The sequence below is a fragment of the Loxodonta africana genome, chromosome 7 (genome assembly GCF_030014295.1).
Source record: "Loxodonta africana isolate mLoxAfr1 chromosome 7, mLoxAfr1.hap2, whole genome shotgun sequence".
In the NCBI taxonomy this organism is placed as follows: Eukaryota; Metazoa; Chordata; class Mammalia; order Proboscidea; family Elephantidae; genus Loxodonta; species Loxodonta africana.
Genome location: NC_087348.1, coordinates 50812888 through 50829307, shown reverse-complemented (window position 1 = coordinate 50829307; position 16420 = coordinate 50812888). Strand labels below are relative to the sequence as shown.

The following is a 16420-nucleotide window of genomic DNA, read 5'->3' as shown; positions in this document are numbered from 1 at the left end:
ATTTAGCAGCACCCCTGGCCTCTACACACTAGATGCCAGTAGCACCCCCACCCATACATCATGACTAAAAAAAGTCTCCAGGCCTTGCCAAATGTCCAGGGGGAAGGGGGTCACTCCCGGTTGAGAACCACTGTTACACACACACACACACACACACACACACCTCTTCTCAACACACCTTCCTGTTACCACAGGTCCTTTTTGCCAAAGGCCAGAGGTGCAAACCCCTTGCAGGGAAGACGGAGCTCCAGAAGACATCTTCTCCCTTCAGTACACAAGAGAAGTAAGCAAGTGGTTCCTACTGAGGGTAAGAAGTGGGAAATTCCCGTCTGCCAGTAAGGCTGCTGGCTCACAGGGAACAAACCCTCTCCAAAGCTGCAAGATCTGTTTGTGGGTGCTGGAACACCAGGTGTCAGGGAGGCAGAGCCCCACTCTGAGATGTATGACTTAAGTGAGGTGCCGTATGACAATCCACTGCACTTGCTCTTACCTGGCAAGGTCACTTGGCCAGTCCTTGGCTGGCCCAAGAATTGCTGTAAATTTCTTCCTCAATCCTTTCTTCCGAATTAACAGAGGATGGGCAGGCTGTGCTTGAAAACAGACCTCTTTGTGAGTAGATTCCCCTGGGCCCACACATGCAGTCCTTTTTGGGGCATTCAGCTTCAATGTCCTGACCCAATGGTCCTATGGACCCTCATCTTCATCAGCCACTCTCAGGGGGTAAGGGCTTCAGCGCAGTCCCAGGATTATCAAGTGCAAATCTCATTAGACACCTTTTGGCAGGTATTGGCTAAGCCTGCCTCTTAGGTCTCTGTTAGGTAAAGTGTCATCTAGAGGCCAGCAGACTGGGCCTCTTCTGGGAGCTTGTTAGAAATGCAGAATCCAGGCCCTACCCCAGAACTTCTGTATTTGAATCTGCAGCTTAACAATTTCTCCAAGTGACTTCTATGGGCACTAATGTTTCAGAAGCCTTGATGGAAGTAACACAGGAAAGGAAGAAGCTCTGTTCCTTCCCTAGAAGCTCACACTCTAGTTGGGAAGATAGGATTTATAGATGTGAAACACTTGAGCAGAGTGTATGGTAAGTCTACATCAGCAAGCATGTTTTGGCAAGAAATTTTGATACATAAGACCGGAGTCTAAGGTTTACCTCAGCCATTTATTTCCACTAAGCCTCAGTTTCCCCATCTGTAAAGTGGGGATGTATTTACCCTATCTTACAGAATTTTCCTAAAGATCAAAGAAGAGGGGAAAGCACATGGATATAAGGTATTATTTACAGCTACACACTTTGAATGCTAGTCTCTAGGTGGTACAAATAGTTAATGTACTCGGCTGCTAACCAAAAGGATGGAGGTTCAAGTTCACCCTGAGGTTCCTAGGAAGAAAGGCCTGGTAATCTACTTCTGAAAAATCAGCCACTAAAAACCCTATGGGGCACAGAGGCACCTCACCCAGAAGCCCCTGAGAAGAAAGGCCTGGCGATCTGCTTATGAAAAATCAACCACTGAAAACCCTATGAAGCGTAGTTCTACTCTGGCACACATGCAGTTAACCATGAGCTGGAATCAACTTGACAGCAACCGGACTGGTTACTCTGAGTGCGAAAGAAGTTCAGAGATGAGAGGGCTCAGATGACTGGAATGGTCTGGAAAGATCCAACAAGGAGGTGGGGGTGGGGGTAGCCTTTGAAGGATATTGAACCATACATTGGACCAGGTGCTAAAACTAAGTGAAATGCAAAAAATACACATTTTGACCCTTGCACCTTATACAGCCCCTAGCCTGGGCCACGGACAGCAACTACTGACCAGCTTTGACCAACTGACTCCTGGCAGTCTGCGGCTGACCAGCACCATGGATCTCAGAAACACACCCAGTGCTCACTGAGTACTTGGCAAAAGATGCAAAGCAAGCAGAAGTGATCTCTCGAGAGAGGCTGGCAAAAGCCTTGCTGCTTCTTAGCTCCCGTTTGGGATAGAAGGGAACTGGCTTGTTTGTCATTTTGCAGAGCTAACCTGGGAAGAGTGGCTGGACACACTACAAGAGGTAGGGGGGTTGGGGAGGGAAAGGAAACCAGCAGGTGAATTCTTGGGTAATAATCTCCCTAGCTAGAGCTTATTAAGCACTTGCTATGTACTAGATGTGCTTCATTTTCCTGAATGGTGCAAATAGTTTACACTCAGCTGCTAACTGAAGGGTTGGAGGTTCGAGTCCACCCAGAGGCTCCTAGGAAGAAAGGTCTGGCAATGTACTTCTGAAAAATCAGCCTCTGAAAACTCTGTGGAGCACCGTTCTACTCTGACACACATGAAAACAGACACACATGAGGTCACCATAAATCAGAATCGACTCAGCGGCAACTGGAAAAAAGATGTTTTCCTACTTTTTTCATTTAATTCTTACTGCAACCCTATCAGGCAGGGACTCTTTTATCACCACTTCGCAGATGAGAAAACTGGAGACTTAGGATTTGAACCCAGGTTGGTCTGCTTTCCCAAGCCCATGACCTTAGCTGCAAGTTAAGCTGCTGGGGCCTTCTGAGTATCTCTCATCTTCATCCCGCCGCCGTCACAACTACGAGGTTGTGCTTTTGTTGTGAAACCTGGCTCTCTCCTATTCGCTGACGTTTGCCATGCTTGCCCTGAGCTTCTCCAGAAAATGCTGTCTTCTGGCAGGAAAAGATAAAAACGGCTGATACAAATGAGTCACCAGACTCGCTATAATTAACAGTGATGCAAGAGCCAGATGCAAAATCAGAGGGGCCTCAGGATGCTGGCTTTTTACTGCCCCAGTTTTGAGCCGCCTTCAATGTGGAAAAGAGTCTGAGTGGCTGAGCCTCCTCTGCTGAAGACACATTTTAAATAAAGAAATGAACTCTGGAATGTATGCAGAGGCTCCAAGATATCAGGGCTTGAGAGGGGCAGCCCGAAAAGAAATCTCCTTATTTACAATTGAAAAACCATACACCAGAACCAGAAAGAGAGTTTATAGTTCATAGATAATGGAGATCTCTGCTTTCACACTCAGCTGTCCTGAAAGGGTTAAGCAGTTTCCGACCTGCTGAGCTGATTTATAGCAACTACAGTTGTAAATCCAGTTGTACTAGGTGTTCAATTTATGCCCTCCCGATCCCAGTAATACAGCTGTGAACTTTTCAAAAACCAGTTCTCATTAGCATCTCTCTATTCTTTTTTGCTGATCTAGAATAAGAAGTGATGTCGTGGAATGGTAACCTGATTAATATAAAACTCTAAAACACATTTCCCACCACACCATCCACAAACCCATCCGGCCACAGCAAAAACACAATCACTTCATGATACAACGTGAAGGTGACACTCTCTGCTGCATCTAGGATGGATAATTCCCTACGGAGATCTGACAGACAGAAATAAATTGTGGTCAGGACACGAAGGGTTTACGAGCGATCGTCGACGGTGGCATCTTCTTACCTGTTTAAAAGAGGCTCAACTGGCCCCAGGATTTGAAATCTAATTCTTGTCAGGACACAAAAAGGCTGATAGAATCTTGTCACTTTCCTTTTGAACGGACTTTAATGGAGAGCGAAGTGAAAAACGCAGGTTACATTTTTAGTGTTATCATCAATATGCTGAAAGATCAACACCCGAACGGTGATGCGTCTAATATTTATACATTTCCTAATTTTAGTTATCAAAGAGCAAATCATTATCAGGTATATATATATATTTACATAATAATTGCGAGCAACAGTAAATAATAAAGTCCTTAAAACACACACACACACACACCCAAACACCTTTAAACGATGGATTTCCTCACACTAGAAAGTCTCGTTTTTTTTTTTTTCACATATACTTGTAGACCCAAAGTTACTTAAGTTATTTAAGAATAGTCTTACCAGTGGGGATCCTGGACCAGCCCCTATTTTCTTTAGAGTCATTTAAATTTTTACAACTTAAAGTCAGGATGCCCCAAATGATGAAAATGAATTCCACTCCCTTTGTGTGAGGAGATATGTACATCTCTGAAGATGCAAATGATTACAACCCAAAAAAAGACAAAAATAAAACACAAAAACAGAACCTCAGACCTTCGAACGCAGTTTCTTAAGCGCATGGTGCTAATGTTAAAACGGAATTAACTGAATGGGAAGGTTCTTGTAGATTTCTATACAGAAAAAAAAAATGGGAAGGTTCTTGTAGATTTCTATACAGAAGTCCTGGTTAATTCTGATTCTTTTTTCAGCTGCTTCAAACACATGGGTTTTAAAATTTGCCTGGTAGAACTACATCCTGCCTTCCAGGTTAGCAGCCTGCCTGACCTCCGGAATGTCGGACAAGACTCACCCCCAATGCCTTGCTCTCTTGATTTATTTCTTACTGTTGCTGTTAGTAAATGGAAACCATGACAAAGTTTACATTAGCAGACACATACACATGCCCTGGCCTATAAATATTCCATGATGGAAAAAGGTACAAGGACTCCATTCCTAGGGAAAATGCATGTTAAAGAGAAGGGGAGGGTGGGGGAACACTATCAGCAAGGGCTCTTCTTACAGAGGAAAATCCAGACCAAAGGATGAGGGGCTTTTAACTAACTGGACATCATTAGCCACTTCACCAGGGCTGGGTGAGTCAACTGAAAGTCAGCAGAGACCAATCGCCTCCAGGCAAACCTGGTACGATCCAGTAGCACAGGGGTCTTGTCTTGGATGCTGGGTGAAGAAGATCAACTGCCATTCTTTCTTAGAGAGGTGAGTGAGGAAGGATTTTAAAGTCAGATTTGAAAGTAGTTCACACACCGTCCTGCCTGGGACACAGAGCTGCCCCCGGGTTGGACCCCTTAAAGCGCCAGCTGGAGTTTGGCCACGTTTCTCTGGTGCATGTTGTGATGGCGAACTAATTCATCTGACCGGGCAAACTTTTTCTGACAACTGGGCCACCGACAGCTGAAGGGCTTTTCACCTGTTGACACAATCACCAGTCAGAGACACTTGCAGCAGAAAGATGGGGCACAAATTCAATGATCAAAGGCCTGAGTTAAACCACCACAAGGTACCCGCTCCAGATTCCCCATAGTTCTTTCCCTCACTCCTGAACTGGGCTCGCTTCACAGGCAGCCTTGAAATGGCAGCACTTCTGGGGCTCTAAGTATTAAAATATTGTAGAAATTGTGAAATCTTGCTAAGTCAGAAGTCTCAGGAAGTGGGAGAGAAGGAATGAGTCTAATTAGTGGAAATGTCTATGCAATCCATATTTAATTAAGGGGAGAAAAAATTTGGCTTCAATCTCTGCTGTTAGAATGCCTTGTGAGCTGTGTAAAATTTTCCCCTCTGCTGTCTCAGTAAACAGGGAATTGAACTTAGCTGGGCTGCAATGGTCTCAGGAGCCTCACCCTGAATATTATGGACTGATGGCTGTCTAGTATTATAGCTGTCACTGCGGCTTTCATGCAGATATAGATGACATTCCGGATGGGCTGGATTTTTAAATAAATATTAATACCAGTTTGACAAGTTACTTGTTTCTTTTACCTTAAAGTATTACTCAGAGTATAATCCTTGTTATACTGGAGATTCTAGTTGAGGCAAGGGTTTGAGATTTTTAACAAGCTTGCCAAAAAGATCAAGGCTTCTCCATCTAAGGAGCCCTCAGAAGTTCTTTCCAAGCCTCATTCTCTGTAGGAAAAACAATTAGCATTTATTAAATGCCTAATACATGCCAAGCCTTGTGCTGAGCATCATATATACCTTACCTCACACGATCCTTACAACGGCCCTGGGAGCGAAGCATTACTACCACCACTCTATAGATGAGGTTGGACAGCTGGTGAGAGGCAGGCCCAGGAAGGACTCAAATTCAGGTGTGTCTAATTCCAAAGCCCGTGCTCTGTCCTGTATCACACCTCACAGGCCTTGCCATAACGGAAATACAGCTATGGCTTTATCCTAAATAAAAATGCCACAGGAGCCAACACCAGGATCACCTGGAGGATTTTCTCAGGATATTTCTGTCCCAGGCCTTCTCTGAGAACTACCGGTCAGGACAAGCACTGAGGAATGACCAGGTAAGACACTGTGCCAGGATCAGAGCTGGGGACCAATTAAATATAGCATTAAACAGTCTCCTGGAGATATAGGTCACTTCACACCTATGCAGATATGCAGAGGGATGATAACTCTTTCCTACCAGCTTGTGAGCTCAGGACTAAATCAAAGAAGTGGCATATGTGACATAAAAGGCACCTGAGTAGGGGAAGCAAGGCACCAACTCTGCGTTGATGCCGTGACTCGGTCGCTGGGTACAGCCTGTTTGGGCTTAGGATCTGGGACTGCACAGGGGCTTACGATGTTGTGTTTGTCTTCACCTCCCACTTACTGTTCCTCTGCTCCCCACCCCACCTCCGGCTGTGCTGTCAAAGGTGTTCTCTATTTTAACGGGCAAATCCCAACCCTTTATTTTCTTGGTCTTCATCCTTCTCAGTCTCTCAATGGCATCTGACTTTGTTGACTTTGGCTCTCTTCTTGAGTCTCTCTCCTCCCTGGGCTTCTGGGTGAACCACGCTCTTTCTCCAGCAAGGAAGGCAGTGAGAGATGGTAGGCTGGGAGCAGACAGAACTGGGTTTGCTACTTACTAGCTTTGTGACTTAGAAAAGTCATCTAATCACTATGTACCTCAGTCTCCTCATCTGTGAAACAGGGACAAAACACGCCTACCCGACTCTTCCTACAAGGATGTTGTGAAGATAAAATGAGATAACATAAGCCTTGGCCCTCTTTTGAAAGCCACAAAGTATGCAACAAATGTGGTGCTGTTTTCATTATGAATCACACCAGCCTGCAGAGAAGCTAAAACATTCAGTCCCCAGTGAATGAGTGTCCTAGTCCACTATACTAGTATGAAGGAAATAATAACCACATGTTGATATTAGTTTGGCAGAAACTATGGCTATACCTGGGCCATTAGCTTTCAGCAGAGTAAGGATTCAGCTCTCTGAAAGAAGTATCACGAAATGTGAACTCTCAGGAGAAAACATGTTTGCTTTGCTAGAATTTCTGCTGCTTTTTTGGAAGCCTAGTTACCGCATCAAATTAAGTGATAAAAATGTGATTCAACTACTTGGGGCAGTAGGGATTTAGCTTCTCTCTCTCTTTTTTTTTTTCCATTCTGGATACTCATGAAACAAGTTTTACTCACATCTCTTTCTTGCTCTGTATTTCCCCCCTCCCCTGCTTAAAAAGGTTATCATTTAAAAATAGCATGCACTACTTTTCTCTCAACTGAGTCTAAACCTGCCTACTACTTTCTATACACTAGTCTTTTACAATCTCTCACAAACAACTTCATTCAACATTAGTTTAAAAAAAAATGAAAAATAAATGTGAAGAAAAGTTTACGCACTTGTTTTACCTGTATGAGTCCTGGTGTGGGTCTTCAGGTGATCGGACCGGGAGAACTTTCGCTGACAAGTTTTACACTGGAATGGTTTCACACCTAAACGGACAGAGAAGGTCTAGCCACAGCCCTAACAATGTGAGAGCACAATGAGGCCCACAAGGCCTGCTTCCCGGCTGCCTGAGGAACCTGGAATTGTTGGCGATGTTTGTAACATCTGCCTCTCCCTTAGACTGCCCCAATATTCCAGGCCCAGCGGGAACCACCAGATTCTGCACAGTAATTCTTGAGAACCTGCTTCTATCTTGAGAACAACCATTCCTTAACCACAAATGTCCAGTTTCTCACCAGCTGGGATGTCTCAGCTGTGTCAGAGACAGAAAAAGTGAATCACATGCTACAAATTGGATTCTGCTCCCCACCACCCAGGTTCTTTACCCATGCCCATGTTATCTTCCAGCAAGCTGCTAGTGGGAATTCATTGTTCTGTGGTTTTAGGAGAAATGTGGAAAGTTTTTCTTTCCTTCTTTTCTTTTTTTTTAAGAGAAGAAAAATTCCCCCAAATTAAAATATATATATATTGGAAAAATTGAACAAATGGTGGACCCTCCAAACCATATTTAACAATAACAAAAAGAATGATCTAATTAACCCTAACCCAAGGGAACAGAACTGCCAGCAATGAGACGTGAACCTACAAACCTGTGTGTCTCCTCTGGTGTCTCTTCAGCTGGTCTGAACGAGAAAACCTTCGTTCACAGTCCTTGAAGTCACACTGGTAGGGTTTCTCACCTTGGAGAAGACACATGTTCTATTTGAATATGATACTGGAAATGGGGATCTCATTAAAGGAAGGTGATTTCTTCTATCCAGACTGAAGGGGTCCAAAGATGCCTGAGGCACTTGGGCAGTGCTTCTTAGGGTGGTCATGGCTACTGTAGTGTGGGATAAAAGGCCCACCTGTACATAAGCTCAGGAGTCCCTGGGTGGTACAAATGGTTACTGTGCTCACTGAAAGGTTGGTGGTTTGATCCACCTAGAGGGGACTTCTGAAATATCCACCACTGAAAACTCTGGAACAAAGTTCTATTCTGCAACACACAGGGTCATCATGAGTCAGAACTGACTTGATGGCAACTGGTTTGGGTTTTCTTTTTCCTTTTTTGGTACATATGCTCATGGACAGTGGGTATAGAATGAAGAGCCAGGTGAACAGGGATGGTCCCTAGTTTCAAAGAAATCAACAGGAGCTCAGGCTCTAGAGTCTGATACTAACTAGAGTCCAGTCCAGCTCTGCCACTTAAAACACGTGGTGAGGCGCAGTTTCCTCATTGTGAAATGGGACCAATAATATGACAACCTCAAAGGATTTACGAACAGATTAAGTAAACCAGATCATCCATGTAAAGGACTTAACCCAACGCCTAGCAGAGAAGGGGTGTTGAAAAGACATTAGCAGAGAACAATTCGACAAATAATAAATGAAACAAGTCTTAACTCCTAGGCAGAGTCTGAGGCAGAATTCTGGGATAGATGTACCTTGGAGCCAGCCCCATGAAACAATTGTTTTATGTTTTGTGGCCAAAGATTTGGTGTTCTCTGCTACCAACTTGACATTCCTGAATCAAGCATAAACAACTCCATGGTTGTGAGATGTTCAAGTTAAATCAGGAGCCAAATTGAGTGGAAAGATTTCAGTAGCCCTTTATCAGAAAGAAGACAGTGGTGTGCAGTGGGGTCACTAGGGTTGGTGTCACCCAGTGTGGGAACTCATGGTGTCATCCCCCTGCCCCGTGCTAACTACCACAATATTGTAGCTCAAACACCTAACATTTGACAAAATTAGCAACTATAAAAACACCAGCAGCCATGAAAACAGAGAGCGTGATCTGAAGCGTCACTGTAATCAGGTAATGACAGCTCTGACCAGAGCACATTAAAAGGCTCAAAAAGTAAATCAGCATAGAGTTTTAGCCTCGTGGGTATATCGATACATGAAAGCTGGGCTTATGAAAAATATTTTTGTTGTTTTAGCTACAGAGATTTTTTATAAAAAATACTAAATTTCTGCTGAAACACTGCACAAAAATTTTGTAGACAGTCATTTTGGTGTCACCTTTTCTCACAGTGTCATCACCTGGTATGGCCCACACCTCCTGCACCCCACTAGTGATCCCACTGATGGTGTGATTTCACAACCTTCTGCCTCAGAGTAGAGAAGTCCCACCCCTGTTCTCTTTAAAGAAAGTTCAGCCAAATACTGGGAATTGAGTCCAAGAGCACCGAGCAACTCTGGGCCTTCCCATCTTCTTATGAGAATTCTGAGTCACCAGGATTCCGGGATGGGGAACAAGGCATCCCAGGATCAGTCAGGTCTCTGGGTTTCAGGCTGGCCCCTAAGTTATCTTTCCAGCCTTGTAACCGCCTCCATTTCCCTGATTAATCTGTATTCCAGCTACTCCATACGCTCACCATTCCCTAAGTCTTCTTCCACTTTGCTCACACTGTTGACTCCACCCCAAACACCCTTCATCCTCATTCCCACATTTCTACTTGTCAAAAGTCTCCCCTCTCTTACAAATGCCACTTCTTCTGCAATGCCTTCTTGGAAACTTCACATTCAAATTTAAACCTCTTTGTTCCCTCATTACAATACTTATTACAGAATATCTCCTAATACCGCGAGGTGTGTCTGGGTCTACCTTCTTCGCTGGGTCAGAGATTCTGAGGGGCAAGAGGCTTTTCTTAACTATAAATCCAGCCCAGTTCCTTAAGCTTCAACTCTACAACCTGGAGAAGATGACAACTCCTATTCAGTTTTCTTTTCTACCTTTCTGCTTCTGTTCATCCTTTACTTCCTCTACCTGACCTTACCAGCCCTTCAATGGTTAACCAAAGCCTTTCTTCCTCTAAGAAACCTTCTCGGATGAACCTAGCTCAAATCACAACCCTCTGAACTCCTCTTCTCAGCTTCTCCAAGCTTCTGATTCAGTACATTAATGTACACTATCTTAGTCTCTTCATTTGTGCATATCCTAAATCCAAACCAGACCATAAACTCCTGGAGGAAGGGGATTGTGACATGGAGTAAAAAGGTATGAGTTTGAGTCCTGGTTCCACAATATTCTACCCATCTGATAATTATTATTGGGGTGGGAATGGTGTTAAATGACATAATGCATGCAGACAGTCCGGGACATAGAAATTACTTAGTATAAACTACTTAATTTAATAGTTTGTACTGTTACCAAAAAAAAAACTAAGAAAACACTGAATTCTTGCAAAAAGAAGGCTGCAAGATTGTCAAGGATCAGCCTTTCCTCATCTCCTACAATGAAGAGCTTCTCAAAGGCTCCAGAAGGTCTGGGGGCCTTGGCTGCCTTGTCCAGTGACTCCCTTCATACAACACTCTAACATCACTGCTTTCTAAGAGCCTCTTTGCCATTAAATGTCTCCACAACCATATTTCCCTCAATGAATTCCCTTGCTTTTTTCCAGGCAGAATTTTGATTTTATCATTTTCCTTAAAACCTTGACAGATACTTTTCAAATGATCCCATTTGGGGTTTTATGTAAAAACATAACATTCTCATCTTTAGCCTCAAAACATGTGGTCTTACTGAGTGCAAACTCAGGCTTAGGTCAGAATCGCATCCTCCAGATAGAATGAATTAGCAAAGTCCAATGGTCTCAACAAGATTGAAAGCAGCTTGCTTGCTTCTGTAGCTCCCCAACACCAGTCAGCAGGAACAGTAAAATAACAACAGTAAGGATAATAACGAAGCTGTCCTTCCATTGTGAAAGAATGTCACCACTTGCCTATGGGGAAACATGGATTTTGCACTTTTCCCTAAAGGGGAGACCCAACCACACTCCCATCTAGACCCATAGGCCAAGAGTAAGTATTTGTGAAACAGGTGTTCACACTCAAGGGGGCCAACAACCAGGCAGGCTAATTCTCTTTTTCTCAGAGGCAGACCCCTGATCTGGGGGGAAAACCCAGTTCTCCTTGACATATCCATCAAATATCATCATCATCTCTCGCTCTCTTTTTAAGATATATATGCATTTTCCCGTTCCTATCTGGTTGATTACTAACCCAAGCAGTGAAATTTTTCTTTGAATTGTCTCTTCCTAAATCTTATGACATCACCAAATCAACTTATCAAAATCTCCCAATTATGACACTCCCAGCCTAGCTCCTCTCTGTTTAGAGATGTTAACAGGATTATAATAGTAAGCCTATCATTTACCCAGACCTATTGACATACGGGGAGTCTCTGGGTGGTGCAAACAGTTAATGCACTTGGCTGCTTTACTCAAAGGTTGGCAGTTCAAGTCCAGCCAGAGGTGCCTTGGAAGAAAGACCTGGTGAGGTACTTCTGAAAAATCAGCCCCTGAAAACCCCATGGAACACAGTTCTACTCTGACACACATGGGGTCACCATGAGTTGCCATCAGCTTGATGGCAACTGATTTTAATTGACATAACAGCATTTACTAAGTGCTTTACTAAGTGTCCTATAGGGTCGCTATGAGTCGCTATGAGTCGGAATAAACTTGACGGCACTGGGTTTTTTGGGTTTATATCTGTAGGAAACCCTGGTGATGTGGTTAAGAGCTATGGCTGCTAATCAAAAGGTTAGCAGTTCGAATCTACTAGGCACTCCTTGGAAACTCTATGGGGCAGTTCTACTCTGTCCTATAGGGTCGATATGAATCAGAATCCACTCAATGGCAGCAGGTTTGGGTTTTGGTTATATCTGTAATTCCTTTAATTCAATTTGGTTTAGTTTTTATCTCTGTTTTCTATGTGAAGTAAAACAGCTTCAAAGAGGTAAGTAACTTGTGCCAGTTCTCACCACAGTGGTGAAACCAGGTTGCAAACTCAGGTCTCTTTAATCCTGTAGTCCTAGTTTTCCCACCACTCTATCTTGCCCCTTCCTGAACACATTTTATGGACTTCTTTGAGAAAGGTGATAGGCAATCAGGATGCGAGATGGCCCTGCAGCCTTTTCCATCACCTTGGCCAGAACCTTGCAAGGCAGTGCCTACTTTCCATCCCAGAAATTACCTGTCATCAGCACCTGTGGCCTTAGCACCGTGAGAGCCCAGGGCAGGGGTGGATTAACCAGTAAGCACACCACGCATCAGCTTACAGTCAGCAAGGTACACAGGGACTTAAATGTGCTTATTTGTTAATCTGTAGTGAACAATTTCACCTGGGTTTCACTACATCTTTGATGTGGTGCACTACAGATTAGTAAATAAGCACAATTAAGTCCATGCCTACCTTGCTTATTGGGTAATCCGTCCCTGACCTGGAGCAGGAGCGCATGAACCACCACTGCCCAGAGGCCACTGGAACCAAGGCTGGATGGTAGACACACTTACCAGTATGCTTCCGGCTGTGCATCTGTAAATGGGACAGTTTAAAGTATCTCTTGTTGCAGCCCGGGTAAGCACACATGAAGGGGCGTTTCTCACTGGTCTCAGATGCTGCCCGGACAAGAGTTGGTGCTACTCCAGGCACACGGCGTACATCCTGTAAGCAGAGGGTAAGAGGTTAAGAGGAGGGGAGGCTTTAAGCCACATGTGAACACGGGGAGAAGACTCGCTTCAGTCCCTAGGCAAAGTGTGCACTAGAATACACCCAAAGAAGGGGTGCCAGATATGTAGCTTAAAACTATTCCCCTACACAGCCCAGATGCCCACAGCAGACATTACTAACAGATGATACATCAGGAAATTCTACAGTGCAGTGCTCTGACATCATCACTACTGATCAACCAACACTGGTACAAGAGATGAAGGTTATTTGGGGCTGCTGACCCAGATCATCTGAACAACAAATGCTGGTGATTGCAAGAGCTCCCAGTTCATCCTGTCTCTCAGCTTCTCCACTTGAAGCAATAAGGCCCGGAAGTCCCAAGTCCCAGATTCAATTTTATTACCTCCCACTTGGAGACATGATCACAGGACCTTGGGCCCAATCTGCAGCAGATGAGGAAGTTTTTATTATAGGGAAAAATACAGAATGCTGAAGGAGCCCCAAACTGACCAGACCCTCCATATGTAAGTAAAAGAAGAAGGAGCCTTTGAGATTTGGGGTGCCTGTCTGTGAAGGGGAGCTGAAAAAGGTCCATAGTGTAGCTAGTGCAATCCTTTTAATACTGTCACCGAGGAGCTGTGGAATCAATCTGTCTTTCATGAACTTTAGACGTCCCTCACAGGATATTCTCTTGATCTCCTTTTATTTGGGAAAGTGCTGTGTGTTCTGTCAGTCCTCCACGAAAAGAAGCTAGAGGGAAATGGAGAGAAAAGTTCCCCTTCTAGATCTCAGGATCAATGAACCACAGACCCAGGCCCTAGAAGTGCCTTTGTTGTTGTTCTTTTCAGGTGCGGTCGAGTCAGTTCTGACTCATAGCAACCCTGCGTACAACAGAATGAAACACTGCCCGGTCATGCGCCATCCTCACCATCATTGTTATGCTTGAACCCACTGTTGCAGTGTGTCAATCCATCTCGTTGAGCGTCTTCCTCTTTTTCACTGACCCTCTGCTTTACCAAGTATGATGTACTTCTCCAGGGACGGATCCCTCCTGACAACATGTCCAAAGTATGTGAGATGTAGTCTTACCATCCTTGCTTCTAAGGAGCATTCTGGTTGTACTTTTTCCAAGCAGATTTGTTCATTCTTTTGACAATCCATGATATATTCAAAATTCTTTGCCAATACCACAAATCAAAGGTCTCAATTCTTCTTCTGTCTTCCTTATTCATCACCCAGTTTTTGCATACAGATGAGGCAACTGAAAACACCAAGGCTTGGGTCAGGTCCACCTTAGTCTTCAAGGTGACATTTTTGCTTCTCAACACTTTAAAGATGTCTTTTGCAGCAGATTTGCCCAATGCAATGTGTCTTTTGATTCCTCGACTGCTGCTTCCATTGGTGTTGATTGTGGATCCAAGTAAAATGAAACCCTTGACAACTTCAATCTTTTCTCCGTTTATACTGACGTTGCTTATAGGGGCCACTGAATCCTACCCGTTCATTTACAAACGTGCGACTTGGGCCTAAGAGGGTGAATAGCTGACACAAGAGCAAATCCTTATTTTGTGTTAAAGAGCTGGAACCACATGTCAGCCTGACTGACACCCAGCCCTGTGCATTTTCCATTCTACCCCATGCTATGTTCTAGCTCCTATTTCACATTGCCTCGCATGATGAGATTACGTTATCTTTTTTTTTTTTAATGCACTGTAGTGACATACAACTTTGCCATTGATAGGCCAGTGTCTCTGGACAAATAAACCCATTGCCGTTGAGTTGATTCCAACTCATAGCAACCCTACAGAACAGAGCAGAACTGCCCCACAGGGTTTCCAAGGAGCAGCTGGTAGATTCGAACTGCCAACCTTTTGGCTAGCACCCAAGTTCTTAACCACTACGCTACCAGAGCTCCTTCTCTGGACATAAAAATTAAATGGTGAGACAGCTATGTTGGATTTAATATACTCCAGGAGAAAATGAGTAGGTAATGAAATGACACCTGTCCAGTCTGGAGTTCACCAGAGGCCATGATGGTGAGTCTGACAAATTGGGCTTGCTGGGCAGAAAAGGCAAAGGAAACACTTTCCATTTCCTCTAATTCATCCTAAACGCAGCACACATGGCAATAGGATGTAAAAGCGAGTTGTTAACATCAGGGTCTTGGTGGAGGATCTTGCTAGTATGTGGGGGGAGAGACTGGATGACTTGTTCTGAACTTCCATCAGACTTCTGTATTTTTATAACCTTTGCTTTTGTTTCTCACCACTGTGAGGCTTGGGATGTGGTAGTGCACTGTTCTAGCACCATGGCACACTGCTGGAGACATTAGTCAGAACATCTCAGAGCCTCTTACCCCACATATCACACAGGGGTCTGGCCCCCACACAGCTTATTTCTGGGCTACTGGCTATTCTTGTGAAAGTATCACAGTTGTTACTCATGTTGCAGCCACTGAGTCACACACATAAGTCACAAATGCAAACCCTTGGGAACTGCATGTGTTTTGACTGCCCAAAAGAAGCTCTGCAAAGGTGGCTTTCTGCTGAATTTCCTGAATTCTTTGCAACTGTTACCTTTTTACCTTCTTTACTCTCCTTGGAGACACCCCCCAAACAATGTTCATAGTTCTATGTCCCCCCAGGAAACAGGAAAACATCCTAGTTAAAAACAAAGGTTCTAGAGGCAGAGAGGCCTGCTGTAAGTCTCAGCTCCCCCGCTTACTAGCTGTGTAATTTTGGACAAGTCATCCATCTTCTCTGGGCGTCAGGTTTTTCATCTATATAACATGGGGATAATAACTGTACCTGTCTCATAAGGGTATATTGAGGATTAAATGAAAAAAAAAATTCCCGTATAATACTTAGCACAATGCTGGAATATAAAAAGTGCTCAGCCATAGATTATATTATTATCAACATGTGGTAAGACAGAATCTACCTTGAGGCACTCTACGATGCAGACTAAATCTTCTTAGAAGACAAAGGTCCAGGTTATTAAGTCAAGCCCAATTAGTCCACATACAAGAGATGTGCAGCCCACCAGGGAGAAGGTGAGTTAAGCCGTGAAGGTGAAAGGAGGGCATTCTGCAGGAAGCATCTTGACCTGAGTCAGAGAGGCAATGGTGATTGCACTGGCCACTGGGAGAGAAGGAAGCAAGCTTATCTGAATGGAAGAGGAGGCATCCTTGATGTGACAAGCACCTATAATTAGGAACAGGCTTGCCTGTGCCAAATGGTCCATTGACAAGAAACTGAAAACCTGTTGAGAAGGAAAAGAGACAGCGTAGTCCACTTCCAGCCTCAGCATCCCTGAGGTACTCACCTGAATGCCCCTGAAGACGCCATGGGTGTGTATTCTGTACTGAGCACCACAGAGAATGGGTGCGGTATGGTTATCGCTCTCGTACCCCGTGCCGTGGCTGCAAACACAAGGAAGAGAGAACAAGGCTCGGGGTTGGCTGAGAGTCACCATTTGGAAATGTTTATCT

At 44.2% G+C, this 16420-nt stretch overlaps 1 protein-coding gene across 1 annotated transcript in view; it reads right to left on the bottom strand.

Moving 5' to 3' along the window:
* Positions 1 to 2837: 2837 nt before the first annotated feature.
* The window catches only part of WT1 (WT1 transcription factor), a 54701-nt gene continuing 41118 nt past the window's right edge, over positions 2838 to 16420 (bottom strand). The window contains 5 exon segments of the mRNA XM_064289441.1: positions 2838 to 4949; positions 7386 to 7478; positions 8082 to 8171; positions 12774 to 12924; positions 16255 to 16351. Of these exon segments, the coding sequence (XP_064145511.1) occupies positions 4828 to 4949; positions 7386 to 7478; positions 8082 to 8171; positions 12774 to 12924; positions 16255 to 16351 (553 nt within the window). The 3' untranslated portion in view covers positions 2838 to 4827.